This window comes from Equus przewalskii, chromosome 18 (assembly GCF_037783145.1).
Source record: "Equus przewalskii isolate Varuska chromosome 18, EquPr2, whole genome shotgun sequence".
NCBI lineage: Eukaryota > Metazoa > Chordata > Mammalia > Perissodactyla > Equidae > Equus > Equus przewalskii.
The window spans coordinates 31,996,645-32,012,800 of NC_091848.1; the positions used below are offsets into that span (position 1 = coordinate 31,996,645).

General features: G+C 43.4%; 1 protein-coding gene across 2 annotated transcripts in view; it reads right to left on the reverse strand.

Moving 5' to 3' along the window:
* ATP13A5 (ATPase 13A5) overlaps window positions 1-16,156 on the reverse strand; it is a 105,072-nt gene that overhangs the window by 42,811 nt on the left and 46,105 nt on the right. For both annotated transcript variants that reach the window (XR_011529145.1, XM_008534951.2), the window contains exons 11-16: window positions 14,843-15,000; window positions 11,656-11,844; window positions 7,539-7,600; window positions 5,371-5,521; window positions 2,697-2,783; window positions 1,878-2,034 (exon numbers count right to left, since the gene is read on the reverse strand). Coding sequence is in view for 1 of the 2 variants with exons in the window: in XM_008534951.2 (XP_008533173.2) it covers window positions 1,878-2,034; window positions 2,697-2,783; window positions 5,371-5,521; window positions 7,539-7,600; window positions 11,656-11,844; window positions 14,843-15,000 (804 nt within the window). In the remaining variant the exon portion in view is untranslated. The remainder of the gene's footprint in view (window positions 1-1,877; window positions 2,035-2,696; window positions 2,784-5,370; window positions 5,522-7,538; window positions 7,601-11,655; window positions 11,845-14,842; window positions 15,001-16,156) is intronic.

Consider the following 16,156-nt stretch of genomic DNA (forward strand, 5'->3'; position numbering starts at 1 on the left):
ACCTTGTTTTAACTTTCACTCCATAAAAATGCTTTCACAGAAAAACTACAGTTTCAGGATAAGGCCACAAATAACTTCATCAGTGAGTTCTTATTACTCTGATGGAAATAAATGCCAAAGACATAGTGGTCATCAACTGGGTGTCAGATACACTGGCCAGGCTCAGTAAGGACAGACCTCAGGATTATGTTTACCCAGATGAAATGAGGGAAACAGTTGACCCTCTAGATCAGGGGTCAGCAGACTCCAGACAAAATCTGACCCATTGCTTTTTTTTGTAAATAATGCCTTATTGGAACACAGCCAGGCTATTTGTTTGTTCATTGTCTGCGGCTGCTTTCAGGCTACAATGGCGGGGTCAAGCAGTTGAGACAGAGACCATATGGCCTGCAAAACCTAAAATATTTACTATCTGGCTCTTTGCAAAAAAGTTTACCACACCCTACTTAAGATAATAGGTGACACAATGCCAACATTTGTGTATTTTGGCATGGCAATCATGACTAATGTTAACATACTTATAAAATTCTTATGATTTATAGTATGCCTATAAGTGTATTAGAAAGAAGCACAGTATAATGGGAGGGGTGGTATCTTAGAAAGCAAAATACCTGAGTTCTAGTTTCTACTCTACTGTCAATTACCCCTCTGACCTTGGACATGTTAAGTCTCTCTTCTGTGCCTCAATTTTCCCCTCCATAAAATGAGGAGGTTGTGGATCTCTACATCCCCATTCAGCTCCTGTAATTCTAGAATAATCCTGGAGGGGGGAATCTAATTTCCAGGAAGTTGCTAGCGCTCTATTTCTTAAATACAGGGGGGAAAAATCACTTAAGATGTTGCTCACACATGTCAAGGATCAGAGGTTAGGACACTAAGAAGAATTGGAAGGGCTCCCATAAGAATAAGAGATGGTGAGTGACAGACCCACAGCTTGACTGACAGAGCAGGAGCAATAATTGCCAGCTAAAATTTCAAGAAGACACTTGTATTTGTGTGGCTGAAAAAAAGAACAACAAAGTATAGGCCATCAAGCTGTGAAGGATAGAGTTAACGGGAGCCCTGAGGAAGATCAAAGGCAGAAAAAAGGGGGCGCTTCTAAAAAAGAGCTCGAGTAGACACAGAAGTTAAAGCAATCATTTGCCAAATCTGGAATTCTGTGCACCAGTTGATGGCTATCAGCAATTGTAAAGAGAATATAGATGAAAATCAGGAGAAAAAGACCCATTTTATCCAAATGAACTCATTTGAATGCAACAATATTCTTATAAATCTGTGCTGCTGCTTAGACAGTGCATATGTTTGTAAGACTAAGAAACAATACAAATCAGCTCAAAATCTGGCCCAGAAAGATGAAATTGCTGTGAAAATGATCAATTACCTTGCTCTAATACCATCTAATTTGCTCTAATCACTTTTTTTTTTCTAAAGGATTTGTCTTTTCTGTATTCTCCTGCCATCGATCAGTCTGAGGCCCCGCAAGTGATGACAGCCCCCCAGAGGTGACAGAGTACCCCGTCGGCAGAATTAGTCTAATGTGAGACCCTTCCCTTAGGTTGCCTCTGAATGCTCCTCATTCTCACCCTCCCTCGTTCTCTGATCCCTGCGTAGTGTCCTGTTCTGGCTCCTGATGTTTACTTCACTCTCCTTTCCTGATACCCTATTGTGGTTGGGTTTTTCTGGCTGGACCATGGCCAGAGAGTTACTGTCTGCCTCTCTGCCTTGAAATGATCACCTCTGCTTTATCAAATCTATTGGACCCACTTTCAATCACCTAGAAAACAACCACCTCCACCTTCATTGATTTAGGTTCGTTTGCTTTAAGTGTTTGCTTTAAAATATTGTACCTCCTGAACGAGAAAAGTGCTCCTTAGTACCTGTTTCAGACCTGCAGAACTGGACCAGCATCTCCGGGGCACCCTTCATGTACACATGGAAGTGATCCCCTCCCGCCAGCCAAGCGACCACAGACATCCTCTGCAGGCTGGAGGAAAATGGAAACTGGTGCAAGATGGTGATGGCTTCCACCGGACTCTACAAGTGCACCGAGAAAGGGGAGCTCAAGAAGCTTTTAAGTGAGATTTAGCAGATGCATGCCAACAAATAAGATTTACTCTGCAATGAGCCTAGGGACATCATGAAATGGTACATTTGTCCCGACGTTGATATTTTTCTGGCTGCTTCTAAGACAATTCCTTCATCAAGTTGGCTGATCTGCAAGGCCCTTCCCCTTGGCTGCCTGGAAAAATCCTAATCATCTTCCAGCCCAAGTTCACAGGTCAGCTCCTCCATGGCGCTTTGTCTCCAAGAATCAGTAGTTACCGCCACCTCTGGACGCCTGCGGCTCTTTCTTGGGCCTTTGTTATAGCACTTGACACGTTGTATTGCAATTATTTGCACCTCTCTTGGTTCTTCTCCCAGCCCGTGTCCTCTTCCAGCACAGAGCCCCATTTGTCTAGCTTTGAAATCACTCCACCCCTTAGCACCCGGCACAGTGCTCTAGCATACATAGGTACTCAGCGAATGTTTGTTGAATAAGTTAATGGATAAATTCAGGAATGAAGGAATGAGCAAACCAACTATGGATCCTGTTAGGATAAGGCAAAATAATAGGGATATAAAAATATGTGGAAGTCAAGAGAGTTTCTCCAGGTTTAAGGGGAAAGAGCTACATGATTTAAAGAAGCAAATCATACCTGACTGGCTTTTGGTCCTGGTTTTATTACCACATTTGAATCTGACATCCCAAATTTGCAGTGGTTTACTTTGCGATCTTCCATTATCTGTTTAAAAATGAAAACATTCATAAGATTCCTTAGAGAAAAATAGTAAGAAAGAAATATCTCTCATTTGCATAGCACTTTAATCTTTTCAAAGCCCTTTTCACATATTTTTCTCTTCTAGGCCAATTATCTTAATACTGTCATTGTCAAATTTCTGTTGTGTTGATTTATATTAAGGACCTTACTGTATAATGTCAAAAAGCCAAAAATATTGTGACCACACTTTATGTAGTAATTGGTGGAAGCAGTGATAGCTACAGGCCCAATGGATCTTCCTAAATGGTATGTCTAGTAATTGGAGGAGGGTTTGAGTAAGATCTACTCTCCAATACAGCTGAGCACATTAGCTCTCAGATGAGTCAGGGTTGGGTCTTGAGATAAACACGGGACTGTTTCTTATGCTATATCTATGCTACTGGTCTAATTGCTTAGCTAGAGAGTTAGCTGCCAGCAAATTAGAAAGCACACTTGAAAATGGTGTGCATTCTTTGGATGTTAAACAGTATAATTTACGCCACCTGAGAAACCAATAGTAACCTAAAATACGCGAAAAAGCAGTTGGATATATAAAAAGTAAAGGTCAGAAAATAGGAGACAACATCTGGTCTCCTCTCTGTCACTTGCTTGTTTAACCCTGGGGACATCACCTCATGTCTCCAGATTTCAGTTTCTTCTGAAAAATATTCTGACATCCCTTCTAGTGCTAAACATTCTTAGGGTCTATAAGGACATTTTCCATCCCCCTAACGTTTACTGAAAGGTCCCTTACTGCCAAGGGATTTAATGCAAGGCTGTTTCTCACCAAGCTTTAAACTCAATGAATAATCTTTATGCTTTGTTTGGAGTAGATGTAACTGTTCTTAAAAACAATTCGTACAGAGATAATACTAAACATTTATGTTCCCACGCTAGACCCCAACTTGCTATGTCATTTGTACAGTTGGATCAACCCTCCTCTGCTGGAGAAGCGGCCACTGTTAGAACCAGGATCAAAGGCACATACGGTAACGGCGACCCTGTTCAACTCATCACCGTGTCAACTCCACGGATGCCGGTAAGGACGTTGCTGATAACAATTACCCTGATTCTTCTGCATTAAGATCTGGGAAAGTGATTACTATTTGTCTTGGTGTCAAAAATTTCTCCACAGCAAATGTTTTAATTTAACTTACTGAGATTAGAAATTTCCCTTTTTACCAGGTTTCCTCTTTTATTACTTTGGCCTCTAGAAAGCTACAATTTTCCTACTACACATCTGTAAATTAGCCTCTTTGTGAGAGGTACTTCCTTTCTCTGCGATCATTTGTTTCCATTCCTTTACAACTCTGTTTAAAATGCTGTCCTGTACTTGATGTATCATTGTAAGTAGCTTTAGGACACTTTTTTGGAGGGCAGCAGAATGTAATTAACTAGGTAACTAACTAATGAATGAATACCCTCCATTTGTTGGGCATTTACAATGCACACAGTCCTTTTAGGTTCATAGTCTCAAGCTCACCACAAGTCTGTGAATGAGACATTATTATCCCAAATGCAAGATGAGGTGCACACTGAGTCTTGGTTCTGAATTTGGGGTCACACAGCTAGAGAGTGGTGGAGTCAAGAGCTCTTCCCACCATGTCATGACAGCCACCAGGATAAATTTACACCCTTCAACTGTCATTCACTCAGAAAATTGAATCAATTGAACCAAGAGTCCTCCAGTTTGGTGTCTAGATCTTTGCTGTCCAATATGGTAGCTACCAGCCACTTCTTGCTATTTACACTTAAGCTTAAAATAACTAAAGTAGGTGCCGGCCGGGTGGCGCAGCGGTTAAGTGCGCACGTTCTGCTTCAGCGGCCCAGGGTTCACCAGTTCAGATCCCCAGTGCGGATATGGCACCACTTGGCATGCCATGCTGTGGTAGGCATCCCACATATAAGGTAGAGGAAGATGGGCATGGATGTTAACTCAGGGCCAGTCTTCCTCAGCGAAAAGAGGAGGATTGGCAGCAGTTAGCTCAGGGCTAATCTTCCTCAAAAAAAAAAAAAAAGAGAAAGAAAAGGAAAAACATAAAGTAAATAAAATAAAAAATTCAGTTTTTCAGTTGCATAGCCTTGTTTCAAGCGCTCATTGGCCACACGTGGCTAGTGGCTACTATATTGGATGGCACTGTTTTAGTATAAACACCCTGTTTCTCTGAGGGTGTTTCAAAGAATATTTGTTTTCTCCAAAACATGTTTTGGCCTGTCAATAAAGTTTTTGTGGTCGAATAAGTTTGGCAAGTGCTGCATATCATATTCTCCCTTGAATGTTCACACCAGACCACGACATATTAAAGAAATCCTGCAGTCAAGAAACCTATTTAAGTTTGTTTAAATAGCAGTTCCCAAATTTATTAGCCCATGGAACTCGATTTCCTGTTGCACTCATTAACGGAATTCTTTGGAGCAGAGTCTGGGAAATTCAGGTTGAATCAGATGTTCATTCGTGCATTGTTAGGAATCTTCTCTGGGTTTCCACCAAAGTTAGAAAAGCTTTAGCACTCCTAGTAAGGATTTCTTCAAGTTTTCCTCATTCAGCTGAAGCAAGAAATTATCACCTTACCCAGGCAGTGCCCTCAAACATTTTGAGGTCCAGAGGATCTCCCTGGATGGTCCCATCCAGAAGGATCAGGGAGTGGCAGCTGGCCATGGCCGCACACAGTGGGCCCCATGGCAAAGCCCTGCCCGAGGCAAAGCTATGGACTTCCTGGAAGCTGGTAGAGAAGACAATTCATAAGTTAAGGTCTTCAACGAAATCTTTTTGTACACCCTGCCCCTTAAATCTTACTAACGTAAAGCTTCAATAATACCTAACCCCCATGCAGAAAACCTTCAATAGCTCCCCATGCCATGTGTGATAAAGTTCTCCTATGGCTGGTATTTAAGGCCCTGTCTTCTCCAGTTCTGTATCATCTTACAGATTCTACTCATACTAGTGCCCTTTATGCACAATTTTTCCAGAGTCAAGTTAAACTTCTTGCTATGTCTATGCTCACACAGGGATTTCCCTGCCCTGAGCCCTTGCTCACATGGTTTTCTAATTTCTAACTGGAATATTCTGCCTGTAGACTGCTCTTTATAAAGCCCTCCTTTGAGTTGGATGTGAATTTCCTTCTCAACAGTTTGCCACTGGCCAGGAACTACTATCATTTCAGAGAGCTTGGCTAGAATCACAGGGACTTTTGTCAGGTTTCTGCAGCCCCGTCCACGGTGGCCGTATTGTAGAAAAGCATATTGTGGGAAGGCTTGGAACTGACATCTGCAAACTCCGCAGTGCTGGCTCTAGAAAGCCACACAGCCCAGGCAAGAAGTCTCCAGACCGATGAGGTAGCAGGGACGAGAAAGAAGCCTGCCTGGTGGTTCCTTGTTCCTTCAAGTGAAAGCATGCACGGACTCTGAAATATTTCTTGCTACTCAGTTCTTCACACTTTGCCCCTATTTCCTGAAACTCCTGGCATAGACAGCCAGCATCTAAAGCACAGTTTCCTCTGTGACTGTCAGTTGGCTTGTGTTACCGTCGTCTCCTCCCATGTTAGAGCTGAGTAGTAATTGTATTTAGTTTCTACTCCCCAAAAGCTTCAGAGTTCTGGGGACAAGGGAATAAAGGAGGGATGGAAATGACAAATATCCTTTTCTCCTTTCACTGCTCTGGCAAATAGAAGCCATGCCTCTCTGGACAAAGGCCTGGACCAGGTATCTGAGCAGCCAGGAGCAGACACATGAGCAGGTTAGAGCCCACATAGTTCACTGATGCCCAGCCCGAGGATCTTCTGCCACATTGCACCGCCTGTCTGCTCTTGCCAAGTGCCAGTGCTGCGTCCGGCCCTGTTACCCTCTTGGGGAGCCCCTGCTTGACTCCTTCAATGTCAGCAGCCTTAGCCACTGTTTGGAGCCAAGGCAGGGTTCCTGGAGCTTAAGAGCAGAGGCCCCTCCACTCAGACTGAGAAGGCTGGTCTTGGCCCCACAGGGAAGGGAGCTAGGAGCTCAGAGACCCTCTCTGAGAAGGGGCCACTCCCTCCCCTCTCTAGCTCTGTTCTGGGGTAGCATCGTTGAGATTGCCCTCTCCCTTCCCTAGTGCCTGCTTTTAAATCAGGTCTATAAAAATCCTATCCATACACCCTTCAAAACCTATCTCAAATGCTCTCTCCTTCAGGTGGTTTTCTTGATGTACTCATTTTCAAATTTAACTTCTACCTTTTATTCACTATGTTATAATAAACACCAGGACTGTGTATTATATCAAGCCATCATTATGATTTCTTCATCTCTGTTCTAATATTTATGCCTTCATAGTGACCCTTTTCTCGGCCTGTGTTGTACGTTGAACGTGGATGGACATTTTTATCCGCTGGAGTGTGAACTCCGTGAGGGAGGAGACGCAGCTCTTCCTGTCTGGATCCCCCACCGCACTAGCCGCTCAGGAAGTCTGTGCAGTTTTTAATTGAGCACAGTCCTGATTTCGCTCTTTGCTCCTCTGTTTTATTCGTTCAGCTCCTTAATCATCCACCTCATTCTATCCCATTTTCCATGTGGAGTTTCAAGGCCTACTTTCTCTGTCTGATTCTGAACTTAAGACTCATTTGATTTAACAAGTTAGAAAAATTGGGAGCTGGTTCCAGCCAGTTATTATCTATATTTTATGTGACATTCATCCCTCAACACAGGAAGGATGGCTTTGAGTAGCACCAAGATGGCCCACCAATCAACATCCATGTTCACTAATGTGCCTACCAGTTGTCAGCAGTAGGGATGGTCCCCCAGAGGTCCTGCCCATCCTCCGTAAGAGTGCCGGTCTGGGAAAAAGTTAGAAATGGTATTAGCATAAAATTTAAAGCTTTTAATTATATCATGATTTACACAAAACCCAAGCTCCCAAGAAACTAAAGTAGATCTAATTGTCCAAAGCCCTTATCTGTAAGCATCAAATTTTAAATCAGAGAAGAGGGCCTGAAAGAAAGATTCAACAGGTGACAAGTGATTCCCGAAAGACCATGTGGAAAGTCAGGGGGCTCTAATGACTCATTATTACCACAAAATGCAAGTATTTGTTTTTGTTTATTGTTGTGACTGTTGCTGTTGCTAAATGACAGAGGTTCAGCAACTGAAAATCCAACAAGAACCAGCTCGAGTCTGACTTTTTAGTTGGCACCTGCTATCTCTCTAAAGCAGAGCTCAGAATTTTTTTTTTTCCTTTCTTTTCAAGACCATTTAATTCACAGTCTGCCATCTGGTTCACAGCAATTTTCTAAAATATGGGTGACATGGTGACTGTCCAGATTGATAATGAAATGTTGATAAAGGGCTTTGAGATGATAGAGAGAAACGAAGTGCTAATAATAAATACTAATTAGTGCCCATGAATGGGTTTTATTGCAGATCAAGAGGAAAATGGCTGGGAGATTTGATTTGCTGTATTAGGGGAGAGTATTTGTCAGATAACGTAACAGAGAAAGTAAAATGGAACTGAAGACTCTCACAGCCCTGTTAATGTGCTCATTGCTGCACAGTCGATCATTAATTACAGACCTGGTGTCTAATGCAGCAGGCTGACAGCACGAGGCCTGCTTAACCCCTAGTCAGAGAAAGGAGTTGGCTGGTGCTGCTTCAGCATAGTCAAGGCAGAGCGGGGCATTACCAAGTGTTGGTAAATATCCTGTTTCAACACCAACACCCAGGTCTCTGATGCTGTTTTTTAAGGTCATCTCTGTATAAGACACTGAATTTTCTAGTTTTCTACCAAATGACATCTTCTATCATTACAGCGCATCATATTAGCACAATGCTTTACAGTGAAGTGTTTTCAATGCTTTCAGTTCTTACAACAGAGTAAATAGAGTAGAGGCATTCTTAGGCTAGAGGTGAAATGAGCAGTCTCAGCATCCAGTGGCCGAGTAGGATGGAGAGAAAGAACCAGAATCCAGCCCATCTAGAGTCTTCCACTAGATGACAAATGTTAAGAGAACTCAGCAAAGCACATAGAAAGACAAAGCCTGTACTGGGTTTCTGGATTAAAGAATTAAGGACTCTTTATTTCATTAATTCATTTGAACTTCATGGAGAGATAGCATGTTTGTGTGAGTTATTCCTTGAAGGACAACAAAGACAGCAACAAAAGCTATTTGCTTCATTTCCCTCCTGCATTTTATAAGGGCCCCAACTTGTGTGTTTATATTCCAAATCCTCTTGAGTTGTTCCATTTCAAAAAGAGTTAGCAACTTAATTCAAACTGAAATGTTTTCCTGATGATTAGATTATGTTTTTAAGCTTCAATATTTTGAACATGAAGACAGAGAGATGATGCCAATGATGCCACAGCAAAACGGAAATGGGACCGTGTTCTTTCTCTATGTGAAAATAACCCTATATGTTAAAACTAACCATAAACAGAAAGAAATTGAATTATAGTTGCCATTATAAAGGGAATAAGACAGGAAATGAAAGCTTCTTAGCATAAATACTAGCCAAGGCTTGGACTTAATTGGATAGAAAAGAAAGAGAGAATTTGCTTTACAGAACTTATAACAAATCAGCTTAAACTAGAAATATACATGGAAGTAAATGTACTCAGAAACTCAGTGGTGAATATCTTCCACAGTGAAACTACACTAGATGGAAATTCAATTAATCATGAAATGCTTTATTCCAACATCGTGTTGGTGGAGTTTTATAATGTGAAAGCTAGAAAGAAACTTAGAGATGACTGTAATTCAACGTTCGTATCTTAAAAAGTCACACGGAACTTAGCATCAAATTCAGGATTAGATTTCTCATTTGAGTTCTTGCACTATAACATGCTGTCATACTGTACAGAGTTTGGCCAAGTATGCTGAGAGGCAGTCCCTAAAACAGTCTAGCAAAGGAGCACAGGAGAATGGAGAGGAAAAAGCCCTACATGGGAAGTAAAAAAAAAATGTTTCCACTGTCTGGAAAAATTAGTTTTATTTATTTATTTATTTATTTATTTTTGAGGAAGATTAGCCCTGAACTAACTGCTGCCAATCCTCCTCTTTTTTGCTGAGGAAGACTGGCCCTGAGCTAACATCCATGCCCATCTTCCTCTACTTTATATATGGGACGCCTACCACAGCATGGCTTTTGCCAAGCGGTGTCATGTCCGCACCCGGGATCCGAACTGGCGAACCCCGGACTGCTGAGAAGCGGAACGTGAGCCCTTAACCACTGTGCCACCAGGCCAGCCTCTGGAAAAATTAGTTTTAGAAACAGACAAATATGTAATGAACATATTTTATAAATCTCCCTCCTATATTCTAGACACTAGTAAGGCTACTGGGGAAGTAATGGGAATTCCTATCAAAAACTTCCAAGGGGCTGGTACCTGACCCCGAATCTAAAAGGAAGCTACTGTTATGCTAACCCTACAGCTTCCTGACTGGTGGCCATAGAGGACTTTCTCTGCCAAAGGAAACTCGAACAAAATAGAACTGAAATAAGCTAAGAGCTATGCCACTTCCAAGTGGGGACCAAGTCTGGTCAAGCCCACTCATGGTGTCTCTCGAGTTGGTCTTCATTTCTGCATTCTTGCCCTTTGTGTCTAGGACAATGAATGATCTGCAGTTGTCCCCAGATAGCCTCCTGCCTCAGTCCCATCTCCCTTCTGTCCCTTCTAAGCAATTCCCCCAGGTGAAATAAATGAAACACACCTATAAAAATGTCACTGGTATTGAAAAACGAGAAGGGCCCCCATTCTCCTTCACAACAAGGCCCCACTCCTTAGCTTGGCACATCAGGCCCTGAGCCATTGGGCTCCTCCTCTCCAGCTACATTCCCCACCAAACAGCCACATTCTAGCCACAACTCCTGCCCCATTCCCCACACACTGCAGGCCCTCACATCCCTGTGCTTCTGACCTGCTCGCCTCTGAGCCTGGAGCGCATTCTGTCCAACAACCAAAGCCACAGCTCAAAGGCAACCTCCCACCTGTGGCAGGGAACTGCACGCAGTGCTTTGCTCATACTGCTATCAAGCACACATTTCACTGCATTATCATTGTCCACACTTCCATTTTATCTCTTTCCTCAGCTGGACCACAAGCTTCTCAAGAGCTAGGAGCAGCTCATTAATGCGGCTCTCTGCCAATGTGGGTTCACTAAAAAGTAGCAAAGCCTTTAGGAATTATTCAAATGCAAATAGACTGAGGACATGGAGGGACCAAGCTGGGGCCACTGTGTTAGAGCAGTTCAACTGCCCTGCCCAAGCTGAGGGCAGCATCTGAACAGCAGGCAGCTGACGCTGAAGACCTCCAGGTCCCCCAGAGGAGAGTCATGCTAAGGGGTCTCGGGACCCGTCCCAAAGCAGCAGTCGCTCCGTTTGAACATATCCCTCCTCTGCCACCTTTCCAGGGCCCTACGCACACAGACAAGCTTCCCTAGTCCTGAGTCTTGATAACCTGGGGAGCAAAGGAAAAAAGAGGGAGCAGATTGCATAAACACAGGTCACGGTCCACTCCCTCCCTTTCCTTAGAAGAAGCGGAGGAGGAGAAAGGAATATATTCACGTAAGCTCTGGACAAAGCCCTTTGGAGAACAGAAATGTTCCTCATATTTTTTGTCTGAAAAAGCCAGTCAGCCAAAGTTATTACAGTAAGAGATTGTCTTGAAATCCAAATGAGACACAAAAATACTAAATTTCACAGGGAAGAAATTCATGATATGATGGCTAAACCCCTTCCTAGGACTCAGTAAAGCAGGCTTCTAGAACGTGATCTTCTCTGGCCTCAGTGTTCCCATCTGTAAAATGAGGGTGCCGGACCAGACATTCTCTGATTCCCTTTCCCCGCCCTGCTGTGCTTTGGAATCATTGACCTCCAACCTGGAAAGTTTAGATCATACTTTGTCAAAGCACACGAGGTTTATTTGTCCACACATATTGATTCTCTGTGGGGAGATACAGAAGATTTTCTTTTTCTTCAGCCTCTTTTGTGCATACACGATGCCTGTGGTCAGGGCAGCTGGCAGCACGGGAGGGACAGTAACGGTGAGGAGGAGCAGGGCCATGGGCGCAGTATTTCCAAAAGAGACCTGGGGAGGGGAGGCACAGACTGGTTAGCCTAGCAGAGCAGGCTGGCACGCTTCCTGGCACCATTTCCTGCAAAACCACCGCTCAGAATATTCATAGTGGGTCGGCTCTCTTGGTAGGACTGAGTGTTCTCTTGGCTGTGCCCAGGGAATGAACAAATTGTCTCCCACTGCAGAACAAAGGAGTCCTCTGATGCCTTCTCTGGGTCCACTCTGCTTTTTCCTGACTCTTTCTCTCCATTCCTCAGCATTCCCCACCCAGAGCGCCCATCCCTTCTCTGCTCACCAGACTCTCACATACCCCCTCTGGACTCCCAGGGACTGGTCTTGAGTTGTAATATCTTACACAGCAACTTGACTGTTATTATAAATCTCTCTCCCCCACCAGCCCACAAACTCCTTGGGCACAGCAGCTGCGGCTTATTCATCTCTGAAGTCATCTTCGGATTCATCTTATTCATCTCCAGATACAGAGTCTAGCACAGCGTCTGATACAGGGGAGGTGCTCAGCTCACAGATTGAATGAATGGTGACCTGACAAAAACTACGAGCAAAATTCAGCATATATTATCTATTCAAGGGAAGCCAATAATACAAATAGCTTGTCCTCACTGGACAGGCACTGTGGGGCGGGCATTGTGTCAGGCTACGTACATTAGTTAGTTATTCCCCCCAAAAACCTCGCGACATAAACACTGTTATTTTCTCCATTTAATGGATGAGGAAGCAAAGGCTTAAAAGTGAAATAACTTCCCCAAGGCCACGTGCTAGTTAAGTGGTGAGGGTATGAATCCTAGTCTGTCTGACTCGAGGGTACAAAGGCGTGACCAGTGTGACCTATTATCAGGCCAGTTCTTGCGGAGTCAGATCCCAGGCAGGGCTGCAGAAGCTCACGTGGCTGATAAGGGCGAGACCAAGATAAAACCATGGAGTGGCTTCTTTCATTTTTCACATGTTCTAGACACTGATGGCTCTACCCTCTACCACCTTGCCTAGGCTGTTATGAAATTAACCATAATTTTAGCCATCCAGTCCTCTTTTGTGTATTGGAAACACAGATTCAAGTTCAGTAACAATGGATGCTGGATACATCTTTGGTTCGATCTCAGTTTATCACAAAATCTGTCATTCCTTGCTTTTCCCAACCAAAGCCACAGAGGAGTTTTGCCCCCAAGGACTCAGCCCTGTCTAATCCTGAGCCAGTGCAGATAGAGGCAGCCAACAGGTCCACAGGTTCTGCCCCGCAGAACGATGGGGTCTGGGATTAGCCTTGCTGCTTTGGCGTCTATTGGATGTTGAGTCCTGCCCTGGAAGCCTTCATTTCCAATCACTGCCAGGCTTTCTGGTCTGTAGGAGAGGGTTTTTGGCTTGTTGTCCTGCCCAACGCTCCCTCTCGAGATGAAAATGGCACATTGCCTCAAATTCCAGCCTCACCGGCTTTGACATCTTGCCTAGCTCTTTCCAGGGTCCGTTCTACTGGTGCCAATATGCTCTGGCCTCCTCTGCCCTCGCCTGCCCTAGAAATGCTCCTAGGGGACTTATTTCAGATTCAAATGACTGTTCAGAGCTCAAGTTCTGTTTTGTTTAATTTTTTTTTTTTTTTTGTATTTTTTGTTTTTTGAGGAAGATTAGCCCCGAGCTAACATCCACTGCCAATCTTCCTCTTTTTGCTGAGCAAGATTGGCCCTGAGCTAACATCTATGCCCATCTTTCCCGATTTATATATGGGATGCCTGCTACTGCATGGTTTGATAAGTGCTGTGTAGGTCCATGCCTGGGATCCAAACCAGCAAACACCGGGCCGCCGAAGCGGAGCATGCAAACTTAACTGCTATGCCACCAGGCCAGCCCCTCAGAGCTCAAGTTTGAACATGAACATTGCATAGAAATTCCTGTGACTGTGTCTTTGCCAATCAATATCCACCCCACTACACACGGACACAGAATGGACTGATGCCATCAGTTTGGGTATCATAATTTTAGGCCACCACACCCAATTTCACACCTGTTGTTGGGATCCTTTTATTCACAATTTTTTCTTCTTCCCCATGAGCCCACACTGCTAAGATCCCAGCATGTCTTACAGAAGAGACTGCAGGTTCACAACAGAATCAGACCCAGGACCAGAAAGGAACTCAAAGGTCATTTGAGACAACCCCTCTCTCTCCATCCATCACAACTATTAAGTGAGACATCCAAGTGAAGCCAGATACCCTGAAGCTTAAAAGGAAGTGAGGATCCATGCAGAATGCAACTCTGTAAAAGTAAACATTTGATTTCATTTCAGAACCTAACCAGAACACAGGGGCAATCCATTGACTACGTGGTGTGTTGGGTATGATGTACACGCTCAAATACTTCAATGCTCTCAAGTGGCCCAAACTTCTAGGGATAGCACTCAAAATCCCCTTCAATCTGATCTATTTCTACTTTGCTAGACTTATCTCTTAATTGCTTGCTGATTCCAGAAGACCCATGTGCATTTCTTCCTTTGTGTTTTGCTCGCTCAAATTAGTATGTCCTTCCTGCTCTCTGATCTGATTGACTAAATGCTCCCCAGCCTATCGGGCTTGAGAAACATGCATGTCCTCTGAGGCTGTTTAGGTTTGGCTATCACAAATGCCACACATGTGGTGAGCTCTTATTCCCAACCAAGTGGTAAAAGGAGCCATGAACTCTGTGACTTTTCATAGATGTACCATCCAATGCAATTTTCACTGACCATACATAGCTATTTAAATTTTAATTACTTTAAATAAGTAAAATTGAAAATTCATTTCCCTATCACACTAGCCACACTTCAAGTCCTCAATAAGCACATGTGGTCAAGGGCTACCATATGGGACAGCAGAGATATAGAATATTTCCATCACCTGAGAAGGCTCTACTGGACAGCATTGATTCAGACTGATGGGACTAAGAGGTAACCTTGCCCAACCCTTTTGAGGTCAAGCTCCTGGAAAAAGCTATGCCATTGAAAAGGCTTACACCCAGTACTTACTCCATGGTACATGTATACACCAAGAGCATAGAAAAAACCCACAACTCCAAGGCAGGCCAGGAACACTATGAACTTGAAGGCATCACTGTATAGTTTGAAGTTCAGAGGCCTGGGGTAGAGGATGGATCTCACCAAGTCTCCTTTTGCTGTATTATAACCTACATGAAGATAATCACAGGTCAAGTAAGGTCCTTTAATACAGTTTCATCCCAAACCAAAAATAGTTTGCATTGAATTAAGGATTGGTTAATAGAGTCATTTGAATATGGAATGAACACAGCATTGCTGTGACCTAACAGTGTATTTACATTTATTGTTCTTACAAGTCACCAGAAACCATGAATGGCGTTCACTTAGTGCTGCTCCATTTCTTTTGCTCTGGGGGTCGGTGCTTCAGTGGCTCACACAGTGCCGCTCTGCACTTACGCATGGGGTTGGGGAAAAGAAGACTAAGGAGCTGATGACTGTGGTGACCAGGTAAGAGGAGCCGCTGAGAGAAGAAGGCTTTAAAGCACAGATATGTGTTGAATGTAATAGGAAATTAAGAGAAAAGGAGAGCACAAGGCAAGTCATTTCTTAAATAGTATGCCTCCAATCACGTCATTCTTATGCTCAAAAACCTCCCAGTGCCCCTATTTTTTAAAATCAAGTTCAAATTTCGAGGCATGGCATTTGAGATCCCTTTCAGTCTGATCTCCTGCTACCTTGCCAGACTTATCTCTTGACTGCTCACTGGTCCCAGAAGACCCCTGTGCACTCCTTCCTTCGTGTTTCGCAAACACAAATTAGCATGCCTTTCCAGCTATCTGATATGATTGGATAAATCCTTCCCATCCTATGAGGCTTGGCTCAAAATGCCATCTCATCAAATAAATGCTTCCAAAATTCTACTCCCATACCTCATATCAAAAATAATTTCTCTCACTCTTTGGAGTTCCTGTAACACTTGGTGGTTTGACATCTATCACTGCTTTGTGTTTTAGTTAACTATGAATCCATCTGTCTCCTGCACCAGACCACAATCTTCTTTAAGGACAAAGAGTATCTCACATTTTTTTTCTTTAACCCTCAGTACATTGCCCTTAGTAGATACTCATTAAGATCTAAATTATTGGCAAAAGACATTGACCACTATATATTTTAGATATCAGTCAGTACTATAAGTATAAAACATGCCTTAATCCCTCTGCTTAATGGACATCTGGTCTCCTCAAACAAAGCTTTGCAGGCTTTGGAGAAAAGGAGGAGAGTCTCCCCTAACCTGTAGCCTTAGAACTTTACAAGCTCAGGTCAGGCAGGTTCCATGATCACCGC